General features: G+C 39.4%; 1 protein-coding gene across 1 annotated transcript in view; it reads right to left on the bottom strand.

Moving 5' to 3' along the window:
* Nucleotides 1-17445, bottom strand: part of MAEL (maelstrom spermatogenic transposon silencer) — a 57692-nt gene that overhangs the window by 14170 nt on the left and 26077 nt on the right. The window contains exons 7-8 of the mRNA XM_055402284.2: nucleotides 17257-17311; nucleotides 16996-17137 (exon numbers count right to left, since the gene is read on the bottom strand). Of these exons, the coding sequence (XP_055258259.2) occupies nucleotides 16996-17137; nucleotides 17257-17311 (197 nt within the window). The remainder of the gene's footprint in view (nucleotides 1-16995; nucleotides 17138-17256; nucleotides 17312-17445) is intronic.

The raw sequence follows: 17445 nt of genomic DNA, 5'->3' as shown, positions 1-17445 counted from the left end.
AAAGGTGAGGGTGGAGGGATAAATTCGAAGGCTAGGATTAACACACACACACTATTATGGATCAGAGACAGAATCAAGGAGAACCTACTGTATAGCACCGGAAATTCTACTCAATACTCTGTGATAATTTATATGGGAAATAGAATCTGAAGAATAGATACACGTATCTATAACTGTATCACCACGTTGTACACCTGAAACTAACTCAACATTATAAGTAAACTATACTCCAGTGAGAAACAAAAGAAAACTAAATCTAGTTCTCACATGTTCACGTGGAATCAAGAAATTTTAAGTTTCCAGTTAGTTTTGCCCCTTGTTCAGATCTTAATTCCCAAGAGCACTTACTTAATATACACATTTTCCATTGGACACCATATTTTAAATGAAAGCAATTAAAAATACTACAATGTATCCCAGTATTAAAACAAACTACAACAACAAAAAACCCAGAAAAATCTGACTCCAGGGAAAAATGTCTACAAATCTCATCATACTGTTAAAAAGGACATTATTTTGATCTGGTTTTATTTATACTTACTGGTCTTCCTCCAAATTATCCCAAAATATGAATGTATTTTCTAGTAAAGGATGATTCATTCTAAAAACTGTCAATAATCAGAACTTTGTATAATGTTATGCTAATATGCATTATGCAACCTCAAATCTAGCTTCAACTTTAATACATTTCCAATGTGCTTCCACTTTAAGTAATAACATAAGATCATAAGTGAGTATGTCTGTTAAGTCTGCAACTCACTCCCCAAGTCTCAAAACTATCTTATCCATTAAAATAATGTGCAGCATAAAGGACTTTTACACTCTTCTCTTGATATTCCCCAAGGTCTCAATGATCTCTTTTCCTCTTATTTCAGGCTTAAATTTCCTCCTTTTAAAGGATAGCCCTGCCTTTCCCATTTCTCAGGAACCACTGTCATCTGACAGTTACTGATGCTCTCCACTCGAGTCAAACTGAATCACTGTTTTTTCTCAATCAGAGTCTCTATGTTTTCAACCCTGAGTCACTGCTCAGGCCATGTTATTCTTTTGGAAAGATCCTCCCTTTAACCCAAATCTCTGCTCACAGAAATTCTATCCATCTTTCCAGAAGAAGCAGATAAAACATTTATTCTATAAAGTACTTCATATATTAAATACATGAAGCAATTTCTCCCTCATGTGATTTATCATAATCTTTTGAAACTCTATAAGAATTTTCAGAAATTACCATATATAACTCACACATAATGTGCTTCACTGCTCTTATCAGACAGGAGACTCTGAGGGCAAGGGCAATCCTGTTACTCTTTCCCTTGTTTCCCACAGAACCTAGTCTCATGCTTTATATATAAAAGTTGTTATTTGTTAAATACCTAAACCTCAAGCAGGTTTTAGAAAAGGCAGAGGAACCAGAGATCAAATTGCCAACATCCGCTGGATCATGGAGAAAGCAAAAGAGTTCCAGAAAAACATCTATTTCTGCTTCATTGACTATGCCAAAGCCTTTGACTGTGTGGATCACAAGAAACTGTGGAAAATTCCGAAAGAGATGGGAATACCAGACCACCTGACCTGCCTCTTGAGAAACCTGTATGCAGGTCAGGAAGCAACAGTTAGAACTGGACATGGAACAACAGACTGGTTCCAAACAGGAAAAGGAGCACGTCAAGGCTGTATATTGTCACCTTGCTTATTTAACGTATATGTAGAGTACATCATGATGAATGCTGGGCTGGAAGAAGCACAAGCTGGAATCAAGATTGCTGGGAGAAATATCAATAACCTCAGATATGCAGATGACACTACCCTTATGGCAGAAAGTGAAGAGGAACTCAAAAGCCTCTTGATGAAAGTGAAAGAGGAGAGTGAAAAGGTTGGCTTGAAGCTCAACATTCAGAAAACAAAGACCATGGCATCTGGTCCCATCGCTTCATGGGAAATAGATGGAAAAACAGTGGAAACAGTGTCAGACTTTATTTTTTGGGGCTCCAAAATCACTGCAGATGCTGATTGCAGCCATGAAATTAAAAGATACTTACTCCTTGGAAGGAAAGTTATGACCAACCTAGATAGCATATTAAAAAACAGAGACATTACTTTGCCAACTAAGGCCCGTCTAGTCAAGGCTATGGTTTTTCCCGTGGTCCTGTATGGATGTGAGAGTTGGACTGTGAAGAAAGCTGATCAGCGAAGAATTGATGCTTTTGAACTGTAGTGTTGGAGAAGACTCTTGAGAGTCCCTTGGACTGCAAGGAGATCCAACCAGTCCACTCTAAAGGAGATCAATCCTGGGTGTTCATTGGAAGGACTGATGCTAAAGCTGAAACTCCAATACTTTGGCCACCTCATGCGACGAGTTGACTCACTGGAAAAGATTCTGATGCTGGGAAAGGTTGGGGGCGGGAGGAGAAGGGGACGACAGAGAATGAGATGGCTGGATGGCATCACCGACTCTGTGGACATGAGTTTGAGTGAACTCCAGGAGTTGGTGATGGACAGGGAGGCCTGGCGTGCTGTGATTCATGGGGTTGCGGAGAGTTGGACACGACTGTGCGACTGAACTGAACTGAAACCTCAAGCTGGACTAAGAAAAAGCTATTCTAAAGGACTGTGAAGAAGGCTGATCGCCGAAGAATCGATGCTTTTGAACTGTGGTGTTGGAGAAGACTCTTGAGAGTCCCTTATACTGCAAGGAGATCCAACCAGTCCATTCTAAAGGAGATCAATCCTGGATGTTCATTGGAGGGACTGATGCTAAAGCTGAAGCTGCAATACTTTGGCCACCTCATGCGACGAGTTGACTCACTGGAAAAGACTCTGATGCTGGGAAAGGTTGGGGGCGGGAGGAGAAGGGGACGACGGAGAATGAGATGGCTGGATGGCATCACCGACTCTGTGGACATGAGTTTGAGTGTACTCCGGGAGTTGGTGATGGACAGGGAGGCCTGGCGTGCTGTGGTTCATGGGGTCGCGGATAGTCGGACACGACTGAGCGACTGAACTGAACTGAACTGAAAGTGATGTCAAAATGCAAAACTGCACCTCTTAAAACTATGAATGCTTCTGGTTCAAGATGCCTAAATTTATCTCCTCTTGCCCTTAAGACCCTATCAAAATGAAAGTCAAACAGTCATAGTACTAGTTGTCCACAATAAAGGAGAAAACAGGAAGAGCCCTCCAAGGAAGAGAGTTTAAAAAATCTGTGGGATACTGAAAGCAAATGAAGGAGTGATAACTGATGGAACTAGACAAACGAAGTCCCAGCCTTCAGTACTCATGGGCAGCACAGACGGTAACCTACTGATGGACCTCTGGAGAAGCTCCGAACTCATGGACATGTCCCTGGCCAGAGAGCAGAGGCAAGATATGAGACTGGGCTTCTTCTGTACAGAGAATAGTTAACTTCTCTGACTCCATGCAAAGAAATGACCTGTCCTCAGAGAACCAAGAAGCAAGAATGGATGCTGAAAACTTATGGCAAAACCCTCAGAATTCTGGAATTTATGATTCTACCTCCAGCTTTACAACCAGCTCCTTTGTCTGCTTTCCCTCAGCAAAGCTTGATCAGTTCACAGTCCCCACTGGACAACACAGAGCACTTATTAATCTTTACAGCCTCATTCTAAAATGTGAACAGTCAAGGACAATCAGACATTCAAGGAAAGCCTGCAACACAAGAAAGGTCCATATAGGAAGATCACGGGGAGACGGAGGAGGAGAGGGAAGCCCGGAGTGCTGCAATTCATGGGTTCGCAGTCAGACACAACGAGTGACTCAACAACAACAAGAGGATCACAACTCACAACCCAAAAGAACGAGATAATCCAGGGAACCAAAGCAAGCTAAGATTTCTGCCTCACCAACAAGTAGCCCAATGAGATTTGTGAAATTACTGCATGTATAATCCTAGGTTTTCTCTTCATTTCTTCAACCCTCTTCAACACTGATGATTGGCTATGATGATTTATATAGATAGCAACCGTGGGCTGAAAGGTTCTAGAAGGTCAAAAAGTCAATCTCTCCCCAGCTTGAAAATGTCAGAGTTTGTGAGGGCTCTGTGCTGGGCCCTCTTCTCTCTGCACCCTCTGCCTAGATGATCTCATCTATACCCTGTAAGATCCACTTAGGCAGAGGATTTGGCTCTCTTCATTGCATTTTCAGTATCCACAACAGTGCCTGAAATATAGTGAAACGAATGCTGACATTATCCAAACTTCTCCACTGAGTTCTAGGCCAGAACGACCAGCTGCTTACATACTATTTCTAGAACTTGCCTCACCAGGGCCTCAACATATTCTAAACTTGCTCCTCTTTCACTTCCTCTTCTACCCTGAGGTCTACACTAGAAACCTGTGCACTGTCTTGAGGTCTTCCTCTTTTCATCCTCTCTTCCTGTACGCAGCCCATCAGCAAGGCCCACTGACTCTGACCCACCTGACAGCTACCTATTCAGCTCCAACTTCACTCTCATCATCCTTGGTCAAGCCGTTTCTTACACGGACCAGAGGAGGGCTCAATACTTTCTTTCCTGACCTCTCCTAATACATCCATTAAATACTCAGAAACTTTTAGAAATCTTAGCTAATCCTGTTGATTCTCTAATTTGATAAAATTCCTTCCCTTAGCTAACAAGGCCCGATGTTTATGGTCCTTGTTTATTGCTTCAATCTCACTTTATGAATTCTCCCTTTGCTCACTAACTCTTCAGTGGGACACACAGATTGTCTAACAGCTTCCAATAAACACCAAGTTTTCACCTCAAGGTCTTTGCAACCCTCTGCTCAGGATGCTGTTCCTTCTATTTTTAGCAAGGCTGCTTCTCTCCTCTTAAGATCTCAGCTTTAATGTTAAATTATCAAAAAAGTCTCCTTAACATTCTAGAAAGCAGTCTACCTTTCTGCACCGTATTTCCTACTATAGTAACCTGCTGATTTCCTTATCACTGATCACAGTTAAAACCAGTTTTTTTTTTATTTACAGGACGTTTCTCTTTCCCACTTAACTGTGAGCTTCATGAAAGCAGAGACCATATTAATCTCATTCACCACTATATGTTTGCTAAGTGCCTAAGACACTTACATGCTTAATAAATATTTGTTGATTAAATAAAAGCTGCCATGTTTTAGTCAGCAGGTCACAGTGAATTAATCAAAGGACAATTATGACAGGAAGCAACAAGGAGAATGGGGGGAATTTACAAAACTTATAAATACTCTAGCCTTCAAAATAATATGATAGTCATCTATCTTTTTAGACTCCTGCTACTCTTTTTATGTAACTATATTCAATTTTACCAATATAAAACCCACCTCCTGAAGGTAGAGACAGTATTTATCAAAAATTTATTACAAATTTTAATAAACTTTAAGAAGTTTAAGAGCAGTGTTTGAACTGAGTCCTACCAGCTTATATGAAGTAACAGATTCTAACAACAGTTTCCACTGTCCACTAAAACCAGAACTCCTCTGTAAGACACTAACTATTTGGAATCTTCTGAATATGTGTATTCAGAATCATACGACATCAAGAAGCTCAGGAAAAGGCAGATCCATCCTTTCCAAACAAATGCATCATTACAGTGCTTAAAGTTCTATGTAATGGTTCTGTATTTAATAGGATCCCATGGCACAGACCCCCAAAAACACCTTACACCAAAGTGACTCTATTCCTGTTGTAGCCCGTACATAATCTGAGACTTAACTCTGTTTCTTCAATTCTAAAATGAATTTTTCACATTTTAACTGAAGGTGAAATGCAGAATACAAGGTAAAGTATTCTACAATTGCTATCAGTCAGTCAAGAAATAGCTGAAACTGCCTAAACAAGTACAAATTCTCTATTTTTCAAAGCAGTCACATGTAGTATTTTTATTTTTATTGCAGTACAGTTGACTTACAATATTGTGTGAGTTTTAGGTACAGAGCATAATGATTTGGTATTTTCGCAGATTATATTCCATTACAGGTTATTACTAGATAATGGGAGAGTAATTCCCTATGCTATACAGTGTATCCTCATTGTGTATCTATTATGTATATTATCTTTGAATCTGATCATCCCATACTCCTAAATTTCTTCCTCCTTCACTCTCTTTCCCTTTGGTAACCACTCTAGTTTGTCTTCCATATCTGTGAATCTGTTTCTGGTTTGCATATGTATTTGCTTATTATTCTTGATAATCTAACAACTGTAATCTTTCAACATTTTAGTCAATAAACCACTGAGAAAATATTGATTTGTCTCTGAAATCTTCTATTGATATTATCTCACAAGATCAAGAAAGAACCAGCATCAAAATCTGCATAAAAGGTGTCTATCAGTGGCTTGGTAGAAAATCCTGAGATAATAGTGCAGTTATCTTTTAAGAAATGCTGCATTACCACTCTGGATGGCAAAGAGACAATAAAGTATAAAAACACAGACAATGAACGATTCTGGATATGAAATTTTAGGCACACTTTAGTGAGTGGCTGAGGCAATGGTACATAAATCTAAAGATCCTAATACATCATCCATAAACTTAAAGCTTAACAAGAATAAACAAAACAAAGTACAGGCCTGCAGCATAACTAAGAGAACATTATAAGACTGCAAGCAACAATTACCTATAAACAGAGAGGGGAAAAAAAAAAACACCTCTTAATTTCCAATGGAGTCATTTCTCAAGTTCACACCCAAATCTTTACATAGCTTCACACAGAGAGTGGAGCCCAGAAAACATGAGGGAAGAGAGAAGGGAATGAAGAGCCCAAGATTAAATCATAACCATTCCCACAATGAGGAGGTCCATAAATATTCAGAATCCTGGTAAGATCAGAGCACCGACTACAGGAAAGGGACTTAAAAGCGCCTGAAGACTCTAGAAGGCAGCCTGGAAGGCAATGTTTCTGGGCAGCAGAAGCAAAGAGGCAAAAGTCCTTCAGAGACTGCGTGAGGGGTAAAAAAGCAAAGAGTGGGAAATTTAATATTTTCCAGAACAAGGAAAACAGAAGAAAAAAAAAAGTAAAGACCCATAACCACACCCCCACCGCCCTGAAAGCATTCAGAGAAACCATACTTTGTTACACTGACAGAAGAGGGAGCACGTCAACTATAAGTTTCAAACCACCGGAAATAACCACCTCTGTCCAAGAAATGCAAAGGAACAACATAAAGCCACTGCAAGAAGAAAACAGAAAACGAGAATCATGGTCATGGATCTCCCTACCCTCACTCCTGCCCCTCCCCCCAAATAAAAACAGGAAGGAGAAGAAGACTGTAACGTAACACCATAGCACAGCAGGGACTTCCCTGGTGGCTCAGTAGTAAAAAAACAAAGAAAAATCCACCCGCCAATGCAGGAGATGCACGTTTCATCCCTGGGTCACCCACTCCAGTATCTTTGCATGGGAAATCCCATGGACAGAGGAGCCTGGCAGGTTACAGTCCATGGGGTTGCAAAGAGTTGGACACTACTTAGCGACCACACACACATTCTACACTGTTATTAATATACGAATTAAATATCCTCAAACAAAAATCCTGATGATACAAAAACATGGCCTGACAAAAACATGGCCTAAATAAGAAACTTCAAAACTAAGAACAAAAATAAGACATAAGGTTTGACAAAAACTCAGAAAAGAAATAAAAATCATATAGGAAAACAACTGAATTTCAAGCTACCTCATGAAGAACAGATTCAGATAACAGGTAAAAAACTAAAGAAAACGGAAAACTAACATAAGAATAAGAGATTAATGAAATATGAAACAGGGGTGAGAAAGAGTGACCATAATGAAAGATAGGTAAAATAGACCAAACATACATATATCGGACATCCTTAAGAAAAATGAAATGGGAAAAAATATTACACTACAATCTAAGAAAAATATCCAGAAATAAGACCTGATTCTGCACACTGAAAGGGGTTGCCAAAGACCTGGAAAAACTGACCAGCAATAATGAACTCAGAGAAATATCCCAGTGAAACTGTGAGACTTCAGGACTTCTCTGGACTTTAGGACTTCCCCCAGTGGTAGAGAATCCACCTGCCAAAGCAGGAGACAGAGGTTCGATCTCTGTCCAGGAAGAGTCCATATGTGGTGGGGCAACTAAGCTCACGGGCCTCAGCTACTGAAGCCCACTCACCCCAGAGCCCGTGCTCCGCAACAAGAGAAGCCCCCACAGTGAGAGGCCTGTGCACCACAACTAGAGTAGCATTCCCACGCACCACAGCCAGAGAAAACCCACGCACAGCAATAAAGGCCCAGCACAAGCAGAAATGAATGGATGAATGAATAAATTTCTTAAAAACTGCTGCTGCTGCTGCGTCAATTCAGTCATGTCCGACTCTGTGTGACCCCACAGACGGAAGCCCACCAGGCTCCCCCGTCCCTGGGATTCTCCAGGCAAGAACACTGGAGTGGGTTGCCATTTCCTTCTCCAATGTGTGAAAGTGAAAAGTGAAAGTGAAGTCGCTCAGTCGTGTCCGACCCCTAGCGACCCCATGGACTGCAGCCTACCAGGCTCCTCCATCCATGGGATTTTCCAGGCAAGAGTACTGGAGTGGCTTGCCATTGCCTTCTCCGTCTTAAAAACTACTAGAGTTCAAAGATGAAAAAAATCATTCTTAAGGTCTCCAGGCAAAAAAGATAAAAAAAAAAAAAAAAATCAAGAGAATTTAATGACCAAACTTCTAAAGAACAACATAAAGCAATACAGTAGAGCTGTATTTTTTAAAAACTCGAGGAAATAAAATGCAAACCAACAGAAAAAGTTTTAAGCATGCAAGAACATAGTTACTGTCATTCCCAAGAGCCCTTGATCAATCTACTAGATCAAGATTCAGCAAACTTCTTCTGTAAAGGCATCAAATAACACAGCAACCACTTATAACTATAGGAAAGACACAGACATAAGCAATAGTAATGAGACCACCCCATTTTCAATATGAAACAGATCAAGCAGACAAAAAACATAAAGAGATAATGCAGCTTCAACCACATAATAATGTAGAGCTTACGGGTACCTGTCAAAAGTTGTACCCTGATAAATACATATTTTTCTCACATATCCACAAAACAGTCCAAAAATTGATTATTTAATTTGCCAAACACTGGAAACTTTCATAAGGTAGAAATGTTATAAACAATACTTTGAACAAAATGCAAAGACACTAAAATTTACTAACAAAAAATCAGAAAGGCTTTCTTTCCATCTGGACATTTTAAAGCCTCATATTAACTCCTGGGTTAAAGAGAGTTGGAACTACAGAATTAAAAAAAAAAAATGACAAATGCTATTTCAACAACTTATGGGATGCACTGAAAGCCATGTCTGAGAAAATTCACTCTACTAAACACTTATCAATTTAAAAAAATCAAAAAGTTAACTAAACACTGAAAAAATCTAAAAAAGAATCACAAAGTACCAAGAATACAAAAACAGAAATGAATGAGGAAGAGAACAAAAAATTAGTAGATCTAATAAACTGAAATCCTGGCATTTTTTTTTTAAATAGACAATGCACAAGGTGTGATTTAGGAGGGGAAAGCAGAAGCACAAATATATAAGAAACCAATGAAACGAGGAATTTAAAATTGAAAGAGACTTAGTTTGCAGACTTAAATAAGTCTGGAAACCTATATAAAATGAATCATTTCCTAGGGAAGTACAGATTACCAAAACTGATGCAATTAAAGTTAGAAAGCCTAATCAGGTCAACTTTCATAGAATAAACAAAGAAAGTTATCACCCCACAAAAACTCACCAGTCTCAGATAGGCACAATCTATGTGAGACAAATTCTAAAACAAACGTGAAAGACCCAAACACAGATCTGAACAATGAAAAGACATCTCCTGTCCTTGGACAGAATTCATATATAAAGATTTCAGTTCTCAAGTTAGTTTATAAATTTAATGCAATCCAAGGAACTTTACAGAACTTCCCTTGTGGCTGAGAATGTAAAGAATCTGCCTGCAATGCAGGAGACCCAGGCTTGATCCCTGGGTCAGGAAGATCCCCTGGAGAAGGGAATGGCAACCCACTCCAGTATTCTTTTTATTTTTTTTATTGGAGGCTAATTACTTTTTTTAATTTTTTTTTATGTTACACATGCATTTATCTTTTTACTAAACCATCTGAGAGACCATCTCAGACATCATGCCCCTTTATCCCTAAACACTTCAGTGTATTTCCCCAAACAAGAATATTCTCTTATACAAACATAGAACAATGATCAAAATCAGGAAGTTGAAAGGGATACAGTGCTATTTTATAATTCCCAATTCATAGTCAAATTTCTCCAGTTGTCCTGATAATTTCTTTTATAGCTATTCTCCCCTCTAGATTCAAGATCCAGTCCAGGTTCAAGCATTGCATTTAACTGTCATGTCTCTTTTGTCTCACTTAGTCTAGAACCATTCTTTGTTTCTTTATCTTAACATATTTACAGATTTCAGGAAATTACCCTGTGGAAAAATCAAACTCAACTTGAGTTTACTTTTTCCTCATAATTAGCTTCAGGTTGTTTATTCTTTAGCAAGAATAGCACAGACATAATGTGTGCTTCTCAGTTTGTCATGTTAACGATGATATTAGCTTATTCCCTTATTGGTGATTTTAATTTTCATCTGGTGAAGGGAGTGTCTAACAGATTTCTCCACCATAGAGGTACTCTACATTCTGTTCTGTTCAGTTCAGTTCAGTCACTCAGTCGTGTCTGACTCTCTGCGACCCCATGAACTGCAGCACGCCAGGCCTCCCTGTCCATCACCAACTCCCAGAGTTCACTCAAACTCATGTCCATCGAGTCGATGATGCCATCCAGCCATCTCATTCTCTGTCGTCCCCTTCTCCTCCTGCCCCCAACCCCTCCCAGCATCAGAGTCTTTTCAAATGAGTCAGCTCTTCACATCAGGTGGCCAAAGTATTGGACTTTCAGCTTCAACATCAGTCCTTCCAATGAACACCCAGGACTGATTTCCTTTAGGATGGACTGGTTGGATCTCCTTGCAGTCCAAGGGACTCTCAAGAGTCTTGTTCAAAAGCATCAATTCTTTGGTGCTCAGCTTTCTTTATAGTCCAACTCTTTTTTTTATTTTATTGGAGGCAAATTACCTTACATTAATATATTGGGTTGGTTTTGCCATACATTGACACGAATCCGCCCCGGGTATACATGTGTTCCCCCTCCTGAACCCCCCGCCCACCTCCCCCCTATTGGAGGCTAATTACTTTACAATATTATATTGGTTGGTTTTGCCATACATTGACATGAATCCACGCCAGGTGCACGTGTTCCCCTTCTTGAACCCCCCTCCACCTCTTATCCTCCCTCCGGGTCATCCCCGTGCACCAGCCCCGAGCATCCTGTATCAGGCGACTAACCTGGACTGGTGATTTGTTTCACATATGATAATACACGTTTCAATGCCATTCTCCCAAATCATCCCACCCTCGCCCTCTCCCACAGAGTCCCAAAGACTGTTCTATACATCTGTGTCTCTTTTGCTGTCTCATATACAGGGTTATCGTTACCATCTTTTTAAATTCCATATATATGCGTTAACATACTGTATTGGTGTTTTTCTTTCTGGCTTACTTCACTCTATATAATAGGTTCCAGTTTCATCCACCTCATTAGAACTGATTCAAATGTATTCTTTTTAATGGCTGAGTAATACTCCATTGTGTATAAGTACCAAAGCTTTCTTATCCATTCGTCTGCAGATGGACATCTAGGTTGCTTCCATGTCCTGGCTATTATAAACAGTGCTGCGATGAACATTGGGGTACACGTGTCTCTTTCAATTCTGGTTTCCTCGGTGTGTATGCCCAGGAGTGCGATTGCTGGATCATATAGCAGTTCTATTTCCAGTTTTTTGAGGAATCTCCACACTGTTCTCCATAGTGGCTGTACTAGTTTGCATTCCCACCAACAGTGTAAGAGGGTTCCCTTCTCTCCACACCCTCACCAGCATTTGTTGCATGTAGACTTTTGGATAGCAGCCATTCTGACTGGTGTGAAATGGTATCTCATTGTGGTTTTGATTTGCATTTCTCTGATTATGAGGGATGTTGAGCATTTTTTCATGTGTTTGTTAGCCATCTGTATGTCTTCTTTGGAAAAATGTCTGTTTAGTGCTTTGGCCCATTTTTTGATTGGGTCGTTTATTTTTCTGGAATTGAGCTGAAGGAGCTGCCTGTATATTTTGGAGATTAATTCTTTGTCAGTTGTTTCATTTGCTATTATTTTCTCCCATTCTGCAGGCTGTCTTTTCACCTTGCTTATAGTTTCCTTTGCTGTGCAGAAGCTTTTAATTTTAATTAGGTCCCATTTGTTTATTTTTGCTTTTATTTCCAATATTCTGGGAGGTGGGTCTTGGAGGATCCTGCTGTGATTTAGGTCGGAAAGCGTTTTGCCTATGTTCTCCTCTAGGAGTTTTATAGTTTCTGGTCTTGCATTTAGATCTTTAATCCATTTTGAGTTTATTTTTGTGTATGGTGTTAGGAAGTGTTCTAGTTTCATTCTTGTACAAGTGGTTGACCAGTTTTCCCAGCACCACTTGTTAAAGAGACTGTCTTTTCTCCATTTTATATTCTTGCCTCCTTTGTCAAAGATAAGGTGTCCATAGGTGTGTGGATTTATCTCTGGGCTTTCTATTTTGTTCCATTGATCTATGTTTCTGTCTTATGCCAGTACCATACTGTCTTGATGACTGTGGCTTTGTAATAGAGCCTGAAGTCCGGAAGGTGGATTCCCCCAGTTCCATTCTTCTTCCTCAAGATTGCTTTGGCTATTCGAGGTTTTTTGTATTTCCATACAAATTGTGAGATTATTTGTTCTAGCTCTGTGAAAAATATCGTTGGTAGCTTGATAGGCATTGCATCGAATGTATAAATTACTTTGGGTAGTATACTCATTTTCACAATATTTATAGTATTCTTGCCTGAAGAATCCCAAAGACAGAGGAGCCTGACGGGCTGCAGTACCCAGGGTCGAAAAGAGTCAGACATGACTGAATGACTAACACTTTCAAGAAATTTTACAGAACTAGACTGAACTGTTTTAACTGTGCTAATGTACTGCACATTCAAAATGTAATAAAACCAACAAATATGACAAAACAAACTGGAATAAAGCAAGTAAATAAACTATTTCAAATGAATAATTTAACCACAGTGAAGAACAAAAAGAACAAATTCCAATAATTTTTTTTTTGGCCATATCCTGCAGCATGAGGGATCTTAGCTTCTTGACCAGAAATCAAACCCTGTGCCCCGTGTAGTGGAGCATGAGGTCTTAACCACTGGACCACCAGTTCCTCACCAGTAACTTTTTGACTAACCTCTGACTAACAAACAAAACTGAAAAAAAGATTCTAAACTGTTAATCTGTCTTTTTTAAATGGTGGTATCACTTAATTTTACAACAACCTAATACATTCTAGGACTGAACCAACAAAATTGTTGAGCACCAGGTTTTTCCACGCAGAAAAGCAATACAAAAATGGAAAACTAGAGAACTCTATGGTTTTAAATGGCAATTTCAGGTTTATGTATGAACTCATGATGAGATGAAGACAGAGAGGGAGGAGGAAAGGGAGGAAGGAGTGGGCAGGTGAGTATAGCCACGTAAAAATGTGTTTTAAAGGTATTACACATAGATATATTTCCTAGCTCTCTCCACTAAGGGGAACTAGAACCAAAGATGTTCTAGTAGGAATAAACACCTCGCACCCAGATTCTATCTCCTAAATACTCTCCTCCATTAAACAGAATCAGAGTTCCTTGGATAAATGGCTAATTTAAAGCTAGAGCAGGGAAAGTACAAGATGAACCTGGAATATTTGGAGCTGGAAAAGCAAAGAAACACTCAAAGAATGAGGCAGCATTGTAAAATTTGACAACAACAAAACCCAAACTCCAAACAAACAACAAAGAAATCACTGGCTATAAAGAAACCAATCTGAGCAAAAAATAAGTAAATAAGACATTACAGCTCACTGAATAAGATACTAGGAATATGTAAGTCCATAGTCATAAATGAAACAAAAAGTCAGCAAAAAGGAAAAGCTCCTTACAGTAGAATGCTAACTAATAAATGTAGATACCACCACCAAACTAGAGCACCGCCATCTCACACATACAGTCATAACTGACGCAGCCAGAAATCATCAACAGACGTTAAAGCCAGCAGATTAAAGACTGAAGAACCATCTCACACATATAGTCACAACTGACGCAGGCAGAAATCACCAACGGATGTTAAAGCCAGCAGATTAAAGACTGAAAAATAGGTCATCTACCAAATTTCAAAGACTCTCCACAAAATATTAATTGTACAGTGAAAAAGGATAACTTTTCAATGGAAAAATTTGGCAGACATTATCTTAAGCAAGTGATCAAAGTTATAGTAATTAGATTAAAATCAGATGCCTCCAGATCTGACACATCTGAGAAGACACATCACTTTTGAAGTACTCTTGCTAAAAACATACAACCTAATACCAATCAGATTGTTTGCAGGGAAGCAATGGAGACAGACAGAGAACAGACTTACGGACATGGAAGAAGGGGAGGAAGGTGAGAGTGGGGTATAGGGACAGAGTAATATGGAAATAGCATCACAGTATATAAAACAGATAGCCAGTGGGAATTTGCTGTGTGACTCAGGGAACTCAAACTGAGGCTGTGTAATAACCCAGACCAGTAGGACTGGGAGAGAGGTGGGAGGGAGGTTCAAGAGGGAGGGTACATATATATATATCTATCTCATATATGTAGTTGATTCATGTTGATGTTTGGTAGAAACCAACACAACACTGTAAAGCAATTATCCTTCAATTAAAAATAAATAAATTACACACACACAACCTCAATCTAACCATGAGGAAATATAGGCAAACTCAAACTGAGAAAAATTTTACAAAGTAACTGGCCTGCATTCTTCAAAGAGGTCAAGACCACCAAAGTCAAAGATTAATGAATAATTCCAGGTTAAAAGGATCCTAAAGAGACATAATAACAAAGGTAGTAGTGGCCACGGGACTGGAAAAGGTCAGTCTTCATTCCAATCCCAAAGAAAGGCAATGCCAAAGAATGCTCAAACTACCGCACAATTGCACTCATCTCACACGCTAGTAAAGTCATGCTCAAAATTCTCCAAGCCAGGCTTCAGCAATACGTGAACCGTGAACTTCCAGATGTTCAAGCAGGTTTTAGAAAAGGCAGAGGAAACAGAGATCAAATTGCCAACATCCGCTGGATCATGGAGAAAGCAAGAGAGTTCCAGAAAAACATCTATTTCTGCTTCACTGACTATGCCAAAGCTTTGACTGTGTGGATCACAATAAACTGTGGAACATTCTGAAAGAGATGGGAATACCAGACCACCTGACCTGCCTCTTGAGAAACCTGTATGCAGGTCAGGAAGCAACAGTTAGGACTGGACATGGAACAAGAGACTGGTTCCAAATAGGAAAAGGAGTACGTCAAGGTTGTATATTGTCACCCTGCTTATTTAACTTATATGCAGAGTACATCATGAGGAACGCTGGGCTGGAAGAAGCACAAGCTGGAATCAAGATTGCTGGGAGAAATATCAATAACCTCAGAGATGCAGATGACACCACCCTTATGGCAGAAAGTGAAGAGGAACTCAAAAGCCTCTTGATGAAAGTGAAAGAGGAGAGTGAAAAAGTTGGCTTGAAGCTCAACATTCAGAAAACGAAGATCATGGCATGTGGTCCCATCACTTCATGGGAAATAGATGGGAAACAGTGGAAACAGTGTCAGACTTGATTTTTTTGGGCTCCAAAATCACTGCAGATGCTGACTGCAGCCACGAAATTAAAAGACGCTTACTCCTTGGAAGGAAAGTTATGACCAACCTAGATAGCATATTAAAAAGCAGAGACATTACTTTGCCAACCAAGGCCCGTCTAGTCAAGGCTATGGTTTTTCCAGTGGCCATGTATGGATGTGAAAGTTGGACTGTGAAGAAAGCTGATCGCCGAAGAATTGATGCTTTTGAACTGTGGTGTTGGAGAAGACTCTTGAGAGTCCCTTGGACTGCAAGGAGATCAGTCGTGGGCGTTCATTGGAAGGAATGATGTTGAAGCTGAAACTCCAATACTGTGGTCACCCGATGATAAGAGCTGACTCATGTGAAAAGACCCTGATACTGGGAAAGATTGAGAGCAGGAGGATAAGGGGATGACAGAGAATGAGATGGCTGGATGGCATCACCGACTTGATGGAGGTGAGTTTGAGTGAACTCTGAGAGTTGGTGATGGACAGGGAGGCCTGGTGTGCTGTGATTCATGGGGTCGCAAAGAGTCGGACACAACTGAGCGACTGAACTAAACTGAATATGTCATCCTGGGTTGGACCCTAGGTGTGTTTTTTTTTTTTTTAACTACAGAAGACATTATTAGAACTAGCAAAATATGAACATAGCCTTTAGATTAGACAGTAGTATTGTAGCAATGGCAATATACTGTTTTGATAACTACTGCGGCAAAACACATGTTCCTGTTCTTAGGAACATTCTGATATTCAGGGTGAAAAGACATGCAGCCACTTACTCTTAAGTGGCTGAGAAAAAGAAACTGTTTATTTTTATAAATATATTAAAATATTAACAATTAGAATCTGAGAATGGTATACACAATTTCCTTATATTAGAGTCTTCCAAATTTTCTGTAAGCCTGAAATATCAAAATAAAAAATACTTTTAATTTTATTTCTTGTAAGAATTCTATGTAATAGAGTATTTATTTAAATGGATACAATATACTTTCATCAATACACTCCAAATGATAAAACAATATCATTTTATTTGGTAGTTTGTTTTAAACAAAGTAACACTGTATCTTATAATCAGTGAAATCTTATACTCAAGGAAATAACAATGATTCCAAAGTGCTTTAAAAGGCACAAACTAATCCTACTGTATTTCTCAGTTCAGAAAAAAGTCAGTATTACCATCACAAAATCACATAAGTACCTTGTGTTGCTAGAATAATCCCACATGGCCACCTCTAGGAGGCTCCGAACCCAGGTCTTAGAAGGCTCCTTGAGAAATTTTTGCTGGTAGATCCCTACTACAAGATCCTCTACAGTGAGAAGTACTAGATCTTGTCTGATTTCTTCCATTGGTAAATAAAAACAGACATAAAATTAGTGAATTCAGATACACAGAACATGTACATCAAAATGGAAACACGGACACTACAACGCACTTGAGCAGTGACCCAGTTTAACTGACCTGATGACTGTGCCATATGCTTCAAACACCAGTTGACTCTGGCTCTGTCATCAGACTAGAGAAGGGAAAAAATTTTATTTGTATTTTCTTCTATCCTCTGTTACTTTCAATTAATAAGGCCCTTTCAAACTGTGGGAGGGAGGATAGGTAAGGGGAAGGAAGAGGCTGAAGAGTTTGTGAAAACTAAAT

This window comes from Moschus berezovskii, chromosome 4, assembly GCF_049115385.1.
Source record: "Moschus berezovskii isolate FMDL1 chromosome 4, NW_MosBer_1.0, whole genome shotgun sequence".
Lineage (NCBI taxonomy): Eukaryota > Metazoa > Chordata > Mammalia > Artiodactyla > Moschidae > Moschus > Moschus berezovskii.
This window is presented reverse-complemented; position numbering and strand designations above follow the sequence as displayed.